This window comes from Schistosoma mansoni, chromosome W (genome assembly GCF_000237925.1).
Source record: "Schistosoma mansoni strain Puerto Rico chromosome W, complete genome".
Classification (NCBI taxonomy): Eukaryota; Metazoa; Platyhelminthes; class Trematoda; order Strigeidida; family Schistosomatidae; genus Schistosoma; species Schistosoma mansoni.
In genome coordinates this window covers 55,431,093-55,452,771 of record NC_031502.1, presented here as the reverse complement: position 1 = coordinate 55,452,771, position 21,679 = coordinate 55,431,093, and the positions used below count along the sequence as shown (strand labels likewise).

The 21,679-nt window shown below is 38.9% G+C and overlaps 1 protein-coding gene across 2 annotated transcripts in view; it reads right to left on the bottom strand.

The window, feature by feature from the left end:
- Nucleotides 1-1,255: 1,255 nt before the first annotated feature.
- Smp_026450.2 overlaps nt 1,256-21,679 on the bottom strand; it is a gene marked incomplete at both ends in the record, with an annotated part of 105,682 nt that continues 85,258 nt past the window's right edge. The window contains 4 exons of one of the 2 annotated variants that reach the window (XM_018790214.1): nt 1,256-1,411; nt 4,599-4,855; nt 8,661-8,829; nt 9,357-9,657. In XM_018790214.1, coding sequence (XP_018655580.1) covers nt 1,328-1,411; nt 4,599-4,855; nt 8,661-8,778 — 459 coding nt within the window. Of the gene's footprint in view, nt 1,412-4,544; nt 4,856-8,660; nt 8,830-9,356; nt 9,658-21,679 lie in introns of those variants that run through there. The other variant, XM_018790210.1, reaches the window with a different exon arrangement.

Sequence of the window (21,679 nt, the reverse complement as noted above, 5' to 3'; positions counted from 1 at the left end):
AGCTCTAGGGATTCACAATTAACCATTCTTTTAAAGGAATATACTTGTTTTTCTTACGCTTTTTTGCAGATAATTTTATCGTCATCTGGTCTAACTGTTCAAAACTAAACGCAACTAAAATACAATTCATAATACCAGTATAGAAAATCCAAAGTTTCGTCCCATTCAACAAAAATGCCGAACGAACAGATCCACATTGAACATTTTATTCAAAGTCTTAGCAGTACTATAAGCTATGTGAAATCTGATATTCGGTTAGAAACCACGTCAGCTGAACTTCAGTCTTTACCAATACGTACTTACTTCTAGAGATTAGTTGTGCCAGTACTTATTCATGGCCTAACGCAACTGTGTAAAGAAAGGTAATCTAACGGCAATATACTAAGTTTTTTATAGACCACAGAAGCCAATTGAGTATTTAGCAGCGTATTTATTGAAAAACAAAGATTATAAACAAAATATCAATACTGGTACCAAGTAATCAACTGAAGATAACATAATTTTGACTTATAAATAAACAATTCGAATATATGCTTCATTCTAACGCTAGATTCCTTTACATACATAAATGTGTCAGAGAATAGAGCTTTGGCAAACAATACCTATTACTAGTTTGAATTCGTTCTGGATGCCATACTTTATGCAGGTAGTTTCAAAACACGGGTACTGCTACTTCTACTAGACAGTTATCTATAAAATGGATAGTCCAGTCGCACTACTTTAGGTAAAGAAACATAATATGACTCGTTACCAATAGTACTATTCGACAAAGCATATACTCGTAAACAATTTTTGTGTAACGGCTGGGGATATCAGCCATCTGCTTAAACCGGAGACACAGTGGAGTTTTAACTTGCGTCATCGAATAAGTGACTGTCAAGGGATTTGACCATTAGGCCATTGATCCATTTCCAAACCTCCACTGGTCGATATTCGAGTTCTCTGAAAAGTTTGTAATATTCTCAGTGACACTTTGCACACAGGAGATGAAAAAGTTCTGGTTACGAGAAAACAACATCATACAGTGGGAAGTACATTGAGACTATTCGATTTATCAGTTAAAATAGACCACCACATTTTGCTGAAACTGTATTGATCCGCAAACTTTCATTGGACAACTACCAATAGTCAATAATTTGACAGAAAACAACTTTTGTTTATCCATTAAGTAATAATATTCGTTTTTATTCAGTATGGACAGACAGAACATTGTACATATATGACAAGGAAAGAAAGAAACGTTTAAACCAGCTGAAACAAAATTCATAATGATGAAAGTAAAGAGTGATATTTATCAACAAAAGACAAGGTAATAATAGTATCATTACTAATAAGGTCTTCCGCGACTGCTACGCCCACCGCGTTGACCTCTTCCGTAATTAAAATCACCAACGACTGGACCCTTTGTAGGCTAAAATGAAAACGGGTAGAGATTAAATATATTATCTGGCAAAGTTTCCAACTATCACCATCAATCAAAAACATTTAACTACAACAACTAGTACCACACTTTTATAGCAACTGGTGCTACACAAATACAGGTCCGTGTAAATGCTGTCAATTGAGCTTTAATATTATACGTATTCATGCAGTTTTTCTCATTTTTTGGAGATGGCATACTACTAAACAACACAGTAAGATAGCATTGAGGGAAAAAGAATGACATGTGGGAAAACTGAAGCACAAATTATAATTTGAAAGAGGGGGACCAGAAGCGATAACCTTGATGTGATCGATCGTTTTCTTGATCCTATCGCTCACCAACACTGATTGTCGACACAACCAGTTTCGAAAGTCGAGCAGATGGAAAGATTTAGAAAACCGATGTTGGTAGTAAGTAGTTACAAAAGTTGATATTGTTTTATATTGTCGTTACTAAAGTCCTCTCTGCTTTGAATTCAGCCCAAAATAAAAATACGTAGTAAGGTGTTAGGATATTCATAGGAATATCCCAAAAATTATCTCGAATGTAAAGTGGTATGTTTTTAGACTCTTCACATAATTCGCATGTTATTTCCTATTGGCCATTATTTACAGTTGTCCGAACTATGACTTTCACGTGTCGTTTTCCTATTGGTCAATTTTCAGTTGTCCTATTTATAACCTTTACATGTCCTTCCTTTCCATTGGTTACTGTTAATAGTCATCTTAACTGTATAAATATGCCTTGTCTGTAAACCATTTTTGTTCTGCTGCTGAACCCATAAACAATTCTCATTTAACGGCTGTGTTCTGATTTATTGGAGTTGGGGAACAGTATTGGGGTCGAACTAGGATATCTGAAATTGGTCAATCGATAGAATTTCGTGTAGTCCTATCGCAATACGCTATATGTTTCGTTATAACTTAAGGTGAGCTGTGTTGTAAAATATACCAAACACATTATTCAGTGTTGTCACCTTATTAAACAAAACCTTTTGCGTATCTGTGTAATATGCAGTTACTACTCACATCAAACCCCAGTGACAGAGTGACGGAAATAGCTTTATAATGTGCGTCTTCAAATGAAGTGCATTGTTATGTACAATATAAAATAGTTAAATGACAAAATCCAACGAAATGACGCTTAAGTATAATAGATTATCATCATTAACGGTAAATGCACCAATTAAAAGACTCACTAACAATGAGTAAAATAGACATTGTATTATGAACCCCAGTTTGCCTTTTTGTAGATGCAAAACGATGTCGATAGTTGAAGTTGTCGTTCGGTATGCTCAGGAAACTAGTTCTACGTTTAGAAAGACAGTTGTGTATTTTTGACGCTTTGCGAAAATGGTGTCACCTCCAATGATTGATACTAATATTACAAACAAAGCAATTCTTATTATCAAGATACAAAGTTGCTATGGTGTGTCACAGAGAAGTGGATGTCTTTATCTAGGTAATTGCGAATGCGCAAATTTAAATTTGACCAGTTTGGCAATTGTATGTTATTTAGGAGCTAATCTAATCACTGATGAAATGCTATGACGACCTAGCAGCCGAATCTCTGATAAGTTAATCAGGATTGAAACCTATTGACAAGGCGGTTGAGAGTGGAAACTTAAAACCAATATATTACAGCTTCAAATGCAGTTAGGGAACTCTGCACAAGCCACAAAACCCAATTGATCCTCTAGTTTTTTTCTGCGTGACATTCAAGTACCAACTGACATGAGTTGACGAATGAGAAAACATAATTTAACACTACAATACTCAGATACTGTTTCACCAGTCAACGAATAAAGATTTGTATGTTTGAAATAACAGAACAGTTAAACAGTAAACTAAACCAACAAAAATATTCTTGATTGGTACCCCAGGAAAAACCCAACTAGTTTAAACACTTATTTCACTGTATGTCCAATACATTACTAACAAAATTCACAGTTTATATCCTAGTGTAATCCCTTGATCGAGGCTACAGACAAACGTTTATTGACTTCGAGACGACCCAATAAACGAGTCTATGTTGTCATTCAAATCACGTCTTTGACAGTTGATTTGCATTCGAAGAGGATTTATTTACAAACCGTAGTCCAACTCAGGACAAGTTGTTACTCAACGTTAGTCACTGCCTAGTGCGACGTGTAATAGTGATGATTAACACAAGAGGAATTTAGCGAAAGACCCGTAGTGGCCAAATGAAAACGCGGCGTTGATTTTCGAAATCACAGACATTTGGTTTGAACGGTGTTATGAGGTGTAGGTATCCTGTATCAGTTAAGCGCGATAGTCGTACTCTATAGCTCACAAGTGGTCTCAGTAGGATAGAGGTTATCGTTTCTGTACATCCTGAACCTTATTGACATTCCGTAATTCTGAAACTTCGAACTGATTCTTTACAAATCAACATTTAGTTTGTTGTACGGTGATCAATACTACTAAGACTGCCTATTACATAATCTTTGTTGACGTTTATTTTGTGGATTTCATTTATCTGCATTGATGTGGGTTGTAATCCTGTGGAGAGTCTCGGCTCCTTCGGTAATCTAGATGTACATTGATGACGAATACCAAGCAAAATGATATCATGGATTTGCTCACAATTTTATCCAACTGTTATTACGTAACGGTTAGTCCAAAGTCATTTGATTTAACTTTCGATAAACACCTCCTTATCGACAACCAGAACACAAAATCGACTGTGAAAACCTTCCATGGAAAATCGTACTAGAAAACACTGATGGGTTCACGTAGTGCTCTGTATGATAGTGGTACACAACAACTTAATTAAATGTCACATGGTCTGCTAGTTAAATTTTGTGACTAGTCACACTCACACCAAGTTCATGTGCTTCAAATTGGGAATATACAACATTTATAAGCACGAAATTATGATATATTTGGTCGATCGATGGCAACACAAATAATGCAGCTCTTTGCAGTCTACTTTCAGTCACATACCATCTGCGTTTATAAAGACTAATTATACCACCCATTTGTCCAAACTAAAGTAGATAAAAGTTGGGGATTCGAATGTCACACCTGTTGGTTATAAACCAATCGTTTCCTCTGGACACTAAAGTCACCATTTATTTCGATCTGAAACCATCACAGTATTATTGTGGATAGGGGGTCAATATAATAATAGCAACAATGTTACAATCCCTTACTTGAAAGACAAAATCTTGATGTGAAGCAGAAGATAAGCCAGGCTCAAATAACATCATACCACCCATTTGTTGGTTGATTGAAGCCATTTGATACGGATCAGTCACATAACCATCACCCAATGCTACACCTCTTCCATTGCTCATGTATGGCGTCGTCTGACCATACATTTGAGCATAACCACCACCAACTCCTCTGCTACTGATATTGCTGCCAACAACACATCTTCCACCATTCCAAGATCCATCACAACTATAACCTTGTTGTGTATAAGGAATTAAAAGCAACAACTTAAGCATTCGACGTAATTAACAAATGTATGTTTAGCATACATTTTGCTGATGGATTTGGTTCGCTTAAATGATGCGATGTGTACTAAATCTTTTTCCCAGTGTATAAAACTACTTGGTGTTTCTAGTGGTCATATATTCCCCGAACTGGATAGTTTCATTGAAAAGCTTTTATTGTCGTCACAGACAGAAGCATTTACCTAAATCACTATCTATACATATGTATATATACACTGAACAATATGGATTAGGATTTGATGGTGAAGTTTCGTTTTGATTCATTCATTTTTCTTTAGGATTAATTATTAATTTACTGAGTGCCTCTGAAAGATTCACTTACAAAATCGATAAATTTATTGCTTACATTTACTCAATAATCTCTACAGATTCACAGAATGTTTGAGTCATGTGGCGATAGAGAAGAGTCACAAGAAAAAATCCACTTATTATTTCTTTACGGATGTTATTCACCTCAAATCATTTTAAGTAAAAAGACAAGTTGGTTCGTTTGAAACCTTATAGATATCAGTTTAGTTTGTAAATAGTATTTGACACTGACCAACAGTATATGAGGTGCAACTGAAAACCAGGGAGTAATGGACACCTGTTTCGTCCTAATATCAGACTCCTCAGAGGTGTATACTGGGAATAAGTGCAGCCCATAAGCTGACAATATTATGCAAACCAAAGGTTACAATAACGAACGAAAACAAGCCAAAGATCAATTACAGGACGATTCGAAAACACTGAGGCAAACATCATGAAAGGAATAATGGACACCCTCTTCGTCTAAGTCTACATATCACCAGTTAGCTGTAAAACCACAGGACGTCTCTTCTCTCGTGTCAACACATACAGACAACTGTGAACATGAGTTCGACTGTGTGGACGTTGAAATATTGAACAGAGGAAACATGAAATCAGCCAGAGAGTTTTTAGGAGCCTATCACTATGATAAAGTACCAACCAATAAACATATAGAAATCGACCAAATCTGTCAACCAACGCAAAGAAGGATTAGCGATTGTAAGGTTTGATAGGTAAACAACTAGAACAAACATACAAGCAACGATCACACGGCCACAGATAACAGACGACCAAACTTCAGGTCAAAAACCAAGTTATTAGTCGATTGTAGAGAAATTGTAGACGCATGTAGTGGTATATAAATCCATAAAATAAATAGTTCTGCGAGTCTTCAGTATTGATGCTGATCTCATAACTTTTACTGAAAACACCCTTTCTGAAGGCACCCAATCACGCATCACACCAGGACGCTAGTGGATACGCTGTGCTATACATCCCTTGTAACTACTAGCCAGCTTAGATCGAAGAATTCTTAGCACGTCGACAACCTTCCAAATATATCTCCGAACTTATTCAGTCCTGACCGCTGATTTGATAAGCTGGTATACTTCGATTATAAAAGTGCTACGAGTAAATGCGTTGTCAAACTCCATGATACTCGTGACATCTTCAGTGGTGAGCCCGATTTGATCTGCTACACCAGACGATGAACTGCGGGTCTGCTTTTTGTTTTAACATTATACATCATTTTTCACTTTTACATATGTGACATTTTTGTATTCTTGGATGTTTTTCGTCCATTTATACATTTTATTTTGATAATAATAGAACAGGCACCCAAATCGTTGAGGATTATTACTTTTACGTCCACCATCTTTAAACTCATTCCATTCTGGTCGGATAATATTGAAACCTGATTTTGCTATCTTTCGTGAAATACGGTCTGATGATGTATTTGAGAACAACAATGGAAGCTCCACAACTAATCCACCCACCCCAGAGATTACAACACCAACAGTTTCGTCCTGAGCTACAAATATTTTTGTTGTCACACATGTGTTTGGTTTGCGCATTCTGAACTTAACTCCTTACTAATCATTATCTTAAAGTATGATCAACTAGCGGAAATGGGCAAATACCGAAGCAGCCGTTCAAAAGGAACCAGTCAAATTCACTCCTGATGATTATTAATGGGAAATACAAATCCTTACAATTGATAATCACACTTTCTTTAGTTCAGTGAAAAAACAAAACATTCTCAGTAATTTATTGAGTGGCGCCGAATTTGTTTGTGTAATCATAGTTGGTTAGCTGCAGTTTGAACAAACGACGACAATTTAATTGTTTTTAAGTAAACTGTCCATAGCTATTTTAGCAATGATCATCGATCCTTCAAATACATTCTGACTATGATGTAAGTGTTCACAAATGATTGAATACAAATGTTCATGAGGATTAGGATGGATAATATTTACTGTGTGGAGATCTTGATAATATCAGTTAAAAGGCGATTTATTAATTTATTTATTCAAACACATAAATATTGGTACAAGAGAGAACCAGACATATATGCGCTGCACAAATCTCATTTGATTTGTGTGAGGGCTGTGATACTGCCCAGGTGCCCAAACCGAAACAGGTGGTTTTCTTAGGGGACCATACCCGGAGCCTTTGACGTAAAGGTCTGATCCACAAGGCAGTAGAGCATCGTGAGGTGATGCAGTCCAGTTGTAGCCGGTGACCAACGATTGATTCATACGCCATTTGTTCCCTCAGGATACTGGAGCCCAGGTGCACCATTGGTTTGGAATCAGGGTTTTCCAAGTCCTCTAGGTGAACTTTCCGTGTCCACTAACCTGGTTATAGCGCTGGACATTCGCTTTCCGTCCTCTCAATTTCGTAAACAACACCCTCACTGAGAGAAGGCAGTGAGTAGGACTTCCCTGGTAGAGGCTATATACGCGTGACCATGTGAGAGCATTTCGAGGAGAGCGGATTCTCCCCAATCTCAGCCGTACCAGGGCTTTCGGGAAAGTTTTGTAGACAATAGAAATATCATTTTTAAAAGAACAGAATGATAAGGGAGTGTAGAACAAACAAGTCTCAGCACAACAGTGATTTGCAAAGGAACTGGTACATACAAATAATTTGAATTGGTTGTTATAGGAGTTCCATAAACAATGTGGTATTTGAGAACAATCTACATGAGAAACTGGTTCAAATTAGGCAGTCAACTTGACCACTTTAAGGCTTGAAGTGTTTAAATTTCAATTACACAAAGAGTTTCATACTGGAACGGGACAATTGTTTAGTGCTTCCTAATCATCAAATAATTGTCTAGATAAATTCTGTTACTGAAACAATCTGCTTACAAATTTTATTCCTGTAGTACATTTACTAACCACGAGTTGATGTACTTCATTTCAAAATAATCTTGTGTGAGATTTGTTTGTTGTACTGTCCAACTAGTTGGATCAAAATGGATTCAGTGAAATTTGAACATGAGAGCCAACAAATAGGATCCTACTGTTCGACTTGCGAATTCACCTCACTTGTTTAACTTCATCTTAGATGTCTTCATGAAAATCACACTCTTCATCCAACGTCATATATATATATATATATCGGCATGTTTAACTACTGATTAACAACTGTCTACGTGTACTTAGTTTTTCTTTTTAACTGTTCAATAGTTGCAGTAGATGAACACTTATTCAAGAGTGCATATGATATGTTACTATGTTTATACTAGAATGTAGGATAAGTAATCTAATTCAATAGACTATAGATTACAGACCGTAAATTGTTGAATAAACTTGTAATACTACTATTACTGTTTTTCAGCAATATCCTATAGAATAAATCAATTAAAAATAACACTCCATTAAAAGTCAATAAAAAGCTTACGCCAATAGATAAACAGAATTTAAATAAACTATGTATACAGCAGAGTAATTGAACGCTTACCACTATTACCACCCTGAAAACCCCCACGACCGCCATAATGACCGTCGCCACCACCACCACGACTACCTCTCTGTGTACCACCACCCCTATCTGGTTGACGTTGTTTAAAAGCAGGCATTTCAGGTGGAGGAGGCTCCAATTCCCATGCTCTACCACCTCGATCAGGGACCTATAAAATAGACAAAAAAATAACCAAAAATATATGATAAATCAGTACCATTCTCAGTTGGTGGAAAAAAAGCATTAGCGACTATGGTAAAGTAAAGTATCACAATTAACGGTTGTATGCGTCAGCGTTAGAAACACTGATTTACAAAAATAATTCCAATGGTGTATTTGAAGGTTTTTTCCCAAGAATGACAGGTCAAATGAATGTTCGCTAAAAAAACGATCTCAGCAAGTGCGATAACTACAGGGGCATCACTATTCTCTCAATACCAGGAAACGTCTTCAACAGGGTATTGTTCAACAGAATGAGGAACTCCGTGGACCCCCAACTTCGAGACCAACAGGCTGGATTCCGTAAGGTTCGGTTGTGTAATGACGAAATCGCAACTCTACGGATCATTGTGGAACAATCAATTGAATGGAATTCATTACTCTACATCAACTTCGTTGACTACGAGAAAGCATTTGATAGCGTGGACAGGACAACACTATGGAAGCTTCTTCGGCATTAAGGTTGTTTACTCTCACCTTTTCTCTTTCTCCTGGTGATCGATTGAGTCATGAAGACGCCAACATCTGGAGGGAAGCACGGGATACAGTGGTCAGCTATGATTCAGTTGGACGATTTAGACTTCGCAGATGATCTGGCTGTTCTATCACACACTGAACAACAAATGCAAGATAAGATGACCAGTGTAGAAGCCGCCTCAGCAGCAGTAAATCTCAATATAAACAAAGGGAAAAGCAAGACTCTCCAATACAATACAGCATGCACTAATCGAATTACGCTTGACGGAGAAGCTTTGGAGTATGTGAAAATCTTTATATATCTGGGCAGCATCATCGATGAACTCGGTGGATCTGATGCAGATGTGAATATGCGGATCGGCAAAGCGAGAGCAGCATATCTACAATGGAAGAACATCTGGAACTCGAAACAATTGTCAACCAACACCAAAGTCAGATTTTCAATACAAATGTCAAAACAGTTCTACTGTATGGGGCGGAAACCTGGAGAACAACAAAGGCCACCATCCAGAAGATACAGATGTTTATTAACAGTTGATTCCGCATCAGATTCCTCTGAAATCACCTGACTTTTCCTAACCTTTTGTTTAAGTTACCGGGAGAAATCACTGCTGTTTCTACAGTTTTTGGATATCATGTCAAGCTATCTCAAGATGGATATCACTATCATGGTTGAACATCTTTTCCAGTTGTATCTGGAATATATTTTTAACGTCCTAACTGATTAGGTTAAACTCTAAGGAGTTTTCTTGTCGTAGCTTTTTGACGTCCAGTAAGATGCAGACAAATGTGTTCGAACTAGAGCATGATTTGAATCTTCTAAATAGGGAAACCAATATTGCCATTTAACTACAGGTTAGTAAGAGCCGCGTAAACTATATCCAGAAATTATACTAGTCATCCATTCATTAGGCTTAACGGGGATTCCAACATAATTCAAAGGGCTAGTACACTCAACTACTTCAATGATGAATTACAGATTCCAACTAATCGATTTTCGTTGATGACTAGGTTTTCTAGGTAGTTGTGGTTGCATATATTTTAACAAATCGACTTATATCATTTGACAGTGTGCGTTGATGGTATAGTTACTTCACTATGTGGTGTTCCATGAGATAATTTTCAGAAATAAAAAAGAGTGATCAGCACTGTCTTAGGAGAGATGTGTTTTAGATTTCCCAAGTATATTTACTGAGATATTTTTTAGGGAAATCTGAAAATGAATCATCATTGATGGTCATATCAACATGACAGTATGACCACAAAATCTAAGAGATCGGTTACATATGGACTTTATGTGTTTTGGGGTTTGCGTTATATCTGGACGGAGAATAAGTTAATAGTAACCGCTATATAACAGCATTATATGTATATTCATATTCCTTTTATTATGGGCTTTTATTTGATCTACTGACTATTACTGTACGATTTATTATTCTGAAGATATTTCCAATTTATTACCCCCCAAATGCCCTGATACGGTCGAGACTGTGGAGAGGCCGCTCACCCTCTCCAAATGCTCTCACATGGCCACGCGTATATAGCCTCTGCCAGGAAAGTCCTACTCACTACCTTCTCGTGCCACGAGTGTTGTTTACGGAATTGAGAGGACGAAAAGCGAATGTCCGGCGCTTTAACTGGGTTGGTGGACACAGAGGGTCCACCTAGGAGTGTTGGAAAATCCTGATTCCAAACCAATGGTACACATGGGCTCCAGTATCCTGAGGGAACAAATGGCGTATGAATCAATCATTAGTCACCAGCTACCATGAGACTGCATCTCCTCACGATGCTCCAACGCCTTGTGGACCAGATTTTTAGGTCAAAGGCTCCGGGTGTGGTCCCCTAAGAAAACCACCTGCTTCAGTTCGGGTACCTGGGCAGTATCACAGCCCTCACACAAATCAAATGAGATTTTTGCGGTGCATGTATATCTGGTGCCCCTCTGTACCAATATTTATGTGCTTAAAAAAATAATAAATAAAAGTGAACACAGCTAGTATGGCAGCAGCCTCTGTAGCAGTACATATTGTGTATCATAAATAATACGAGCACATAAGCAAAAGAACACTCGATTTGCTATTACTATAACTAAGTATTGAAAACATAAGAAGTTAACTACTAGGTTTAAAATCAATTTACAAGACTTGGAGTAATTGTTAGTCATATCATAAATGTTCTCAGCAAGGTGCAGTCAGTCATTCAGCTACAACATAGGACCAGACTGTTATATCTTGTGGACGAGTGGACGACTAGTTGATGTGTGACGCAATAAGACCGCCTAACAGGGAGCAGCGAATTGTCGATTGGAACAGTGACACGAAACCCGTACGAGCAAACTAGAGTGCTAACCGGTCTTGCGCTCTGCCTAGCCCAACCAGTTAAGTCCAAAACACAAATAACAGCCTCGGCAATATGAATCATTATTTACAAACACACTGGGTTTTTATACAAACCAAGTAATCGATAAACTGATTATAACTCAAGAATCGTATGATAATAAGTCAAGGTCAAAATAAAGCTAATGATAAGAGAAATACGAATATGAATAGTTCAGTTACGTAATAATTGTACAATAGGAAATAGGCATATTACATTGATCCATAAATAGACCTAAAAGTTACCATTGGTAATTCACCGGGGGATATAACACAGACACATATATGCATCAGTCCAAGTGACCACACATTAGCACAAGAAGATGAACACCAAACTCACAATAGCACTTATTTCAATGGCAGTAATATATATAAAAAAAGGGCATGTGAAGATGATACAGGGAGAAAACTAGTTTACAGAAAGAAAGTTACAAAGTAATTTGAATCTCACGGTTTAAGGGGAGACTAAGAGTGTATAAACCTAGGCCATCGCAATCGACGTTGTTAGAAAACAGGTACTAGGTAAGGAAAGCAAATCGATTGATAAAGTGGTGAAACTTCATCAGTTGAGATGGCTGGGACATGTGTTACGTATGCCCAACCACCGACTGCCCCGATGTGCAATGTTCCATGGTGTAGGAGTAGGTTGGAAGAAAGCTAGGGGCGGCCAGACCAAAACGTGGTACAAATCCATGAAGTCACTAACAATTGGACTGAGACATGCTGGTAGGTGTAAACTAGCTGGTTGAGATGCGCGAGATGATAGCAATCGATGGTTAGAGACCTAGAATGATATGGCTCGAAATCGTTTGCAATGGCGAAGGTGCATCCACTCTTTATGATCTCCCAAATCCTAATCTTCTGAATTCTTCATGTCTCTATCTTTTTTCTCTTTCCAAATTTATTTCACTGCATTATACTCCTTGAATAACATCTTCAACCCCTAATGTTTCCAATGACTGCTCATACTCTTACTACTTCTCCCACTATGGGATTTTAATCGACAACTGCATCCGTGTGCTGATGTGGTATGGCAACTCGAACTGACGTAGGTATGTACGAAGTTCTACGTTGTAACTTACTGATCGCGATCGTGTTATGCCATGATAAGGATAATGAATGGTAACTTTAGGATCTATTTATGAACCAATACTATGCGTGCTTTTTTATTGTATAATGGTCAACTAACAAAACTATTCATTTTCGCGTTCCTCTTATTATAAGCTTTGTTTTGACCTATGAACTATTACTATACAATTTACCGTTTTTCAGTTATCCCCAATCTATTAATTACTGCCTACCGTATTCACAGCCACTTTTGGCTGAGTCTTATACAAATGTTATTTTCTATTTTATGGTACGATGTGGTCAGTTTGATTGGTATATAAACTCAGTATGTTTGAAATATAATGATTCATACCACAGAGGCTGTTATTGGTGTTCTGGACTTAACTGGCTGGACCAGGCAGAAAGCAATACCGACAAGTACTCTAGACTGTTCGTACGGGTTTCGTGTGTCATTGGTCCGATCGATAAATCTCTGCTCCCTGATTGGCGGTATGACAACGTTACACATGAACAGCTCATCCACTCGGTTACAAGTTATAACAAGTCGATTGTGGGTTTTGTCATCCGGAGTCTCCAACCATTGGTTACGGACCCCAACCAAGTAGTCTGCATCTACCAACATGGCTCAGACCAGAAGTTAGTGGGTTCAAAGACTGATGCCGCGTTTTGAATTGGTCGTCCCTAAATTTCTTCCATCCGTTTCCAGCACTAGTCAGCATTGTGCATTGTGGTAGTCAATGGTTGGACATATGTAATATGTGGCCCAACCATCTGAGTTGATGTATATTCACAGCCTCACCAACTGGCTCACCACCATTCCCTAATACCTAGCGTCTAAACTCACTATTAATCACCCGGTGATCCCAGAAGATGCGAGCAATATTTCCAAGACATTTGTGCTCAAATGCTAGTAAATTACGAGCATCCCCTACCCTTAATGGTTACGTTTTGCAGCCGTTTAGTAGAACAGAAAGAACTGCTGTGCAGTATACTCGTCTTTTAATTGATAGACGGATATTCAGTATTCATCATAGGTGATATAATTTGTCTTCAGTCTTCAGTAATAAGGATGGGAGGTCTAGTGACCTATTTTAATCCTTGCAGTTTGTTATACTGTGGAGGTCCAATCTCGTCTTGAATATATCAACAGAAGGTGCTGATATTACGTGTTTTGGTAGAGAATTCCAGTAATTCACTACTCGGTGCGAGAAACGAAACTCCAGACGTGGACGATTCGACCTCGGTTTTTGGACTTTCTTTGAATGTCCTCTCAAATGATCAGCCCTAGACGGGAGGAAAAGATAGGACATGTTAGTAACATGGTCATCGTTCAGGATACGATATGCCAATATTAGATCACCCCGTACTCGCTGGTAAGATAACGGAAATAAGTTGAGGTGTCTCAGTCTGTCTTCATAAGATAGGCTAGATAGGCCTTTTACCATTTTTGTCCCGCGGCGTTGGACTAGTTCCAACATATCCGCCTCATATTTGAAACAAGGACTCTCTGCTTGAATCACATATTCCAAATGTGGCCGTACGAAAGTTGGGTATAATAATCTAAACATTTCCCCATCTAGATACCGGAAAGATCTACGAATAGACCATAATACCCTATAGCCTTTTGCAGCAGCAGCCTTACAGTGACTGGTTGTTTTGAGATCATTACTTAGTATGACTCCTAAATCTTTATAGTTTCTTACTTCGGGCAACACTAGTCCACATATTGTGTAGTGATACGAATCATCGTAGTTATTTAATTGCATCACAACATTTTTATTAGGGTTTACTTCCAGTGACCACCCATTCACCCATGCCACAAATCAGTTAAGATCTTCCTGTAAAACTATTCTGTCTGACATACTATATATCGGTCTCCAAATCTAGATGTCATCGGCGAATAGTAGGACGGATGACTTAGCTATAGCTGGAAAAGCCAATTGATTTATTTGAATTCGTGTAGAAATCTCGTCAGAAACCAACCCGTTAGGGTTGATCTGACTTCTGTGCTGGACCTCAGAGAAAGAGCTTAGTTAAAATATAACAATACGCAAAGTTACCAACAATATACCAAAAGAATTAACACTACAAACAGTTAAATTATAAAAAGGTATATCAAGCAAACAAAATGGTAACAGTGTTATGAAATGTATGTTACTTGTAAGCTGCTTTCTGAGATAACAACCACAAATAAGTTCACTCGGTTAACAAAGGTTCCTCTGCACGTGATGGCACCAACAACAAAATGAAGAAGACTAGATCCGGTAGTATTATTCAGTAATGATCCGGACCAAAGCTCCAACGTAGTGTGGAATGGCCTAAAAGGACGTTATAATACTATTATAATCTTCAATCAAAGGCCGTGGCCGTTAAAGCAGAAGAATAGACGGCGGATACAACGTTTATATTTTAAGAATCGCGGTAGTGAAGCAGAGTTACATATAACCAAACAAAAGTATTCGTTTCTTTACCATTGACACAGAAGAACAATAGATATCGAATATAAGTATGGTTACATATAAAGTGTGACAACTAGGAAAATTATGTGATCTTTAATTTGTTGTAACAAAAAATCACTAGATATAAATGTCACTATACTTCCGACATAAGTAAGGTTGTCGATGAATCCGATTAATTCACTTACTTACTTACTCACCAACCCTCCTCCTTTACCCGGGCTTGGGACCGGCAGTAACTCTAGAAGAGCTACAGGCGGAGTTGATTAATTCACTACCTATACATAATTTAGAAGTTGATATAGGCCAGTCCTGAAGCAACAATTTGTATTCACAGGAAGAAACGCATCCCAAACATCCTGGTACTAATGTTTGCTGCTACCAAAGCTTCTCATCAGCGTCTTCACCAAACAGGACTATGTCATCTGCGTATTCTAAGTCGATAAATGAATATCCTGGTAGATCGGTTCCCGAAAATTCAGTCAACAAGAAAATTTATTCCAGCGGTATGTCTATAATGAAGTTGAACATAAATGGAAATGGTGGACAGTTCACCATAAGCTCTGACTCGACCAGTGGTGTTCGAGTAAAGAGCCCTCACAAGGTACTTCTGTGGTACATCTTCCAATGCCAGAGACTGCCACAGAACCTCTCGGTCTACAGAATCAAATTTTCTTGACTTGAGTTTAATTCACTGTTGTGATCGTAAATTACGTATCAAAACTACCGTTTACACTTTAATTGAATTTATTTCAGTTAACGTGACATTGTATTTGTGTGTTTTGATTCTGCTTTTGTGTATTTACTGCATCAAAGCATTCTTGGTCGACTGAGGCTTGTTTATTTGATAAGGTTGTGATTTATCTTACATATCTACCTTGCCCATCATTTTGTTTTATTCTAAGATGGTCGGCTCTGTACACAAATGTGGACAGCCATATTGCTTATTCCCCGTGGAAGAAGGGATGCAATGTGACGATTGTAAGAAGTGGTTTCATAAAATGTGCACCCGCTTAAGCCCTGCTGCCTATAAAAGGTGCTCGAAACCAAATTCTCATTGGCTCTGTATGTTTTGTTGCTCAAGCAAGACATTACTCATTCAGGAAGCCATCAGCCTTCTAGCGTTAGCTAAAAAGGTCGAAGTAGGCCGTGCCGGCAACATAGATACTGATAATGAAGATTGTATCAGTGTCGTAAATGCTGCCATGGCAGGTACCAGACACCCGATTTCGCAACATGAAGCAAAAATTTGTACTCCGATACAACCAATGAAAGCCATGCCATTAAGTACTGAGGGACCAGTCGCTTTAGCAGCGACTGAGGACCCGGCTAGAACCACTATCGTCCAGAATAGTTCCAATCTGGATGTTGAGAATAGTGGCAAATGGATTACGCGGAAACGCAAAAGAGACGGAAAAATACCCAAAGAAAGCGCGCGTATAGTCGGTAAGTCATCGTTGGACTCACGTCCTGAGCATCAGGCAACTCCGCTCAAGTCCAAATGTAAGGAAATATTTAATACTGTTGTGGATGGAAATAGTCTAACTTCACCAAATGTTGTTGGGAGTAACTCGCTTGACCCACATGACACTGTTATAAAGAAAGCTAATAGCAAGAAGCCGGTAACTAACCGGCAGGATCTGACATCGCGGTCAAAGGCCGTGAACACGACGTTTAAGGAAGTTAAACAGGTGCCTAGTGTAATCATCTGGAACTTGGAAGAATCGAAAGACACCGATCCCGTTAAGAGACATGCCCACGACCTGCAGTTAGAGGGATCTCTCATCAGAAATATACTGCCAGAGGAGGTCCCAGGGGTACATATCTCGAAAGTCATCAGACTTGGTAAGTATGTTGGAGGCGAAACCCAACAGAGAAGGATCCTTAAATTAGTACTCGGTAATTTTGAGGAAAGGAACGAAGTACTGAATAACGCACGCAAAATTCGGGACTCAAACATTCGTATTCGACCTGACTGGCTATTTGAGGATCGGATCAAGTGGAAGAATGCCCTAACAGAGTTAAAAACTCGAAGGCTAAACGGTGAAGCGAACCTTACGATTAAGGGTTTTAGGGTAGTCAGGTCTTGGAAGCCAATGCTTCCGAGACCTGTGTGGGTAGAACGCATGTCTCCAAAAACACCTTAAATGTGTGTTATACGAATGCTCGTAGTCTTCGGAATAAGATGTCTGAACTAAGTTTGATGGTAGACGACTTAAATCCGGATATAATTGTTATCACCGAAACTTGGCTCACTGTAGATATAGACTGTTCTCCAGTCATTTCAGGCTACATCTGTGTCAGAAGTGATAGAGTTAGAAGTCGCAGGGGAGGAGGCATAATATTATATATTAGGGACCACTTCCGCATTAACTCGATCATATCGGAGGCGCATGTAAGTGGTACGTGTGAGGTAGTATGTTGTACAATTAGGTCTAGAAACGGGTTAGTGACGATAGGAGGAATATTTCGTAGTCCGTGTTGTCTCGCTGACGACTTTATCCTAAAACACGTCTGTTCTTGGAGTAAAGCAGAATGTTGTCTCATCGTTGGAGACTTCAATGCACCCCATATAAACTGGATAGAGCTCACAGCTCCAGGTGGGGGTTTCGATAGCGTCTTTCTGTCATCAATTATTCAATGTGCACTTGTACAATGTATCGTTAAGCCGACGCATATAGACTTGGAACATAATCCGTCATTGATAGACCTTGTCCTCACACACCACTGTGAAGATATCGTTGACATTCAACATCTTCCCCCACTGGTGGATAGTGACCATGTCGTACTTTCCTTTAAGTTCCGGATACATGGTATAGAATTTGCATCAGCTCCACCCCGTCCTAATATCTGGAGAGCTAATATTCCGACAATCAGGGACTATGCTATCTCAATTGACTGGTCGGTCGATGCTGATGGATCGATTGATGATGCATGGAATAGGTTTAAGTCTACGTTCGAATCCGTAACTCAACCGTTTATCCCATGGTCAGCACGTAAGTTATCATATTGCCCTCCATGGATTAATAAGGAAACCCGGAAGCTGTTGAAGCGTAGGAAACACTTCTGGGACTTATTCTTGTCAACAGGTCAGGCATCATTTAAGTGCGAATATAAAAAAATCCGGAATATATGTAAAAAGACCATAGCTAAATCCCGCACGGCTTACGAACGACAGTTGGCATACGATAGCCGTACCTGTCCGAAGCGACTGTTTTCGTACGTTAAAAGGCGGACGAAACGTAGTGATGGTATCCCCTCATTACTGTTAAGCGAAAATTCAGCTTTATTGGCTGAATCTGATCTGGCGAAAGCGGAGTTATTTGCTAACTATTTCAGTGAAGTCTACTCTACGTGTAGTGTTACAACTACTTGTCCCGTTGACAATGAGATACCAGCCATAGGACCTTTGCACGTGACAGAGGATATAGTTCTTCCTTTGATAACTAACCTAAAACCTTGCAAGATACCGGGCCCCGATGGGTTACACCCACGTTTGCTGTCGTCGCTTGCGGACATTATCTCAAGACCGCTCACGATGCTCTTCAACATGTCCCTTTCACAGGCTCAACTACCTAGAGACTGGAAAGACGCCATAGTTAGTCCTATATTTAAGGATGGTCAGAGACGGATAGTATCTAACTACCGGCCTGTTAGCCTGACCAGTATAGTAGTTAAGTTACTTGAAAAATTAATTCGGGCTAAGCTACTGAGCCACATAGATTCGTACAATCTGTTAACTCCCGAGCAACATGGGTTTCGTAACAAGCATTCATGCTTGACTAACATACTCATTGCGAGAGAGGATTGGACAGCTGCCCTAGACAACGGCCAGTCTGTCGACGTGATATTTATAGATTTTAGCAAAGCGTTTGACAAGGTTTCACACTTAGGTCTTATGCAAAAGCTCTCGAGCTTTGGTATAACAGGTGCTATACAGGAATGGATAGGAAGCTTCTTATGTGACCGCAGACAGAGAGTGAGGGTCAATGGAACTCTATCCGAATGGAAACCGGTCAAAAGTGGTGTACCCCAAGGCACCATCTTAGGCCCTTTACTTTTCCTTCTGTATATTAATGAACTACCTTTATTACTTAAGTCGTCGACGTTATTGTTTGCGGATGATGTTAAAATCTGGAGAACAATAAGAAATTAGACTGATCGTTGTTATCTACAAGCAGATTTAGACGAATTAGTTAGGTGGGCTCATGATTGGGGCCTGGAAGTTAATTCTAGGAAGAGCGTGTTCATGCACATCGGGCACGATATTAGTTACCACTATACCATTAATGGTACATCTCTGCCACGCGTTCATGAGCACAAAGACTTAGGAGTAATTATAAGTCACGACTTAAAAACTACTACGCACTGCAATGCGGTTGCTTCCAAAGGCTATCGCGCGCTATGGTCGCTTCGCAGAGCATTTAAATGCTTCGACGAGGATATGTTTCGAATTTTATATCCCAACTATGTAAGGCCAAACTTAGAATACTGTATCCAAGCAGCTAGCCCTTGTCTGATAAAGGATACTAAATCGCTTGAGCGTGTTCAGCGTGTAGGGACAAAATTAGTAAAGGGTCTTTCTAAACTCCCTTACGATGAGCGTTTAAAACGTCTAAATCTTTTCCCCTTATCTTATCGTAGGACGCGAGGTGACCTTATACTGGCATTTCGTATATTTAATTATGATCTGGGTGTTAATATGTCTTATCTTTTTGCTCCCTCCAGCACTAATAATCTCCGGGGTCATAGCAAGAAGGTTCTGAAACCGCGATCTAATAAACTAAAGGTGGGGTCCCGTTTTTCTCATCGAGTGGTCAATGACTGGAACGCTTTACCAGAACAAGTGGTATCAGCACCATCAGTGAACATTTTCAAAAAGAAGCTGGACCTTCACTGGAAGGAAATCTGTCAGGATTAACACAGGTTCATCAACCTACTATCCTTATTACTGAAGACTGAAGACTAAAGTCAAGAAAAACAATCGTTATCGGACGCCCGTAAACATGCCTGTGTTCTAAAATCTGACGAGTAGTGAATATGTAGTCAATACAGCCACAACCGGGTCTGAAGTCAGTCTGTTTCCCTCGTATCTGCAGCTCGCTAGTCTTTCTTAGGCATCGGATAATTATTGAGGCTAGTACTTTGGATGCTGTATTAGTTAAACTAATCCCTCTCTGGTTATCACAGGATGATTTCAATCCCTTCTTATATATTATTGCTAATTGGTTTCCAGGACACATATGACCGGGTTGAATAAAATGTCAGATAGAGGGCAACTCTGAGGAACACCACTTGAGTCGAATAAATAAAACTGTATTTTTTTAGAAAAGAGTTACACATTCAAAATTTCAGGTTTATGAAGTGATGTCACAAAACCACCAATAGCCCTTTCTTAGTGAAATACTGTTTAGATAGCCCTGAAAACTAAGAGTGGCTTAATGAATACTAAGCAATGACCACCAAATCACATTAAATTGACAGGGTTTTCCAAGCACCTTGGTTTTTATGATGCCTATGTTGGTAAATGAATACCTGGTCGTAGCGTTCGGAAGCTAAGGCATTGAGACATTTTATGAGTGGAACCTTAAAAAAATTTACTAGATTCTTTATTGTTCTTGTCTGAATGTTAGTATATTGTCTAATTTACGATTAATTCCAACTCACCATAAGATATCAGAAACTTTTCCAAGCCGCTTGCGAAATTGGTATATTCATACTCATCTGGAATTTATCGCATAAGAAAAATGAACCTGTAACCTGTAAGTGGATAAACATTCGAAGAGACATCGTGAGATTTTCCCAGTTCAAACACCAAATCACTAACTACTGATGAGAATTCATTGTCCTTCTCAAGAAAAGTTCTTGATTCATAGTTTTTGCTGGTAGAAATAAACAAAAACAGGAATAGATTACCCAACAGCCTTGAGAAAGCTCAGGAGGTCATCCCTTGACTTTTTGGTCATTTTCCAAAAGTGCCGGGCAGTAAAGTGGGAAGTGGTTCAAACGATTCAAATGGTTGTAGAAGGGATAGAAGCTTTCGCTTAACGAGCTTCCGTGTCTAATAGCAGTGGATCACCAATACCTCCAGTCAGGAGCCTAGGTATATTAACGATAGTAGAGGGAAAAAAGAAATTGGTAAATCATAATAAGTTATCCTTAATCCTTAAGAATAAGTCAAGTTCCCTCTTAAAGGACTCCTGGAAAGTCGCTTGGGCTAGCTCAGTAGGCAGCGAATTCCAGCATTTGACAACTCTAACGGAGTAGAAGTTGTGTCTTCAGTCTGTTCTGCTATGTTGGGTCTCCAATTTCTGGGTGTTACCTCTTAGATTAGTGTTGTTACTAAGCTTAAGAAAATGTTTAAGGGAATGACTAGAAGTGTTAAGGATACTGTAAGTCATAAGAAGGTCACCTCTAAGAC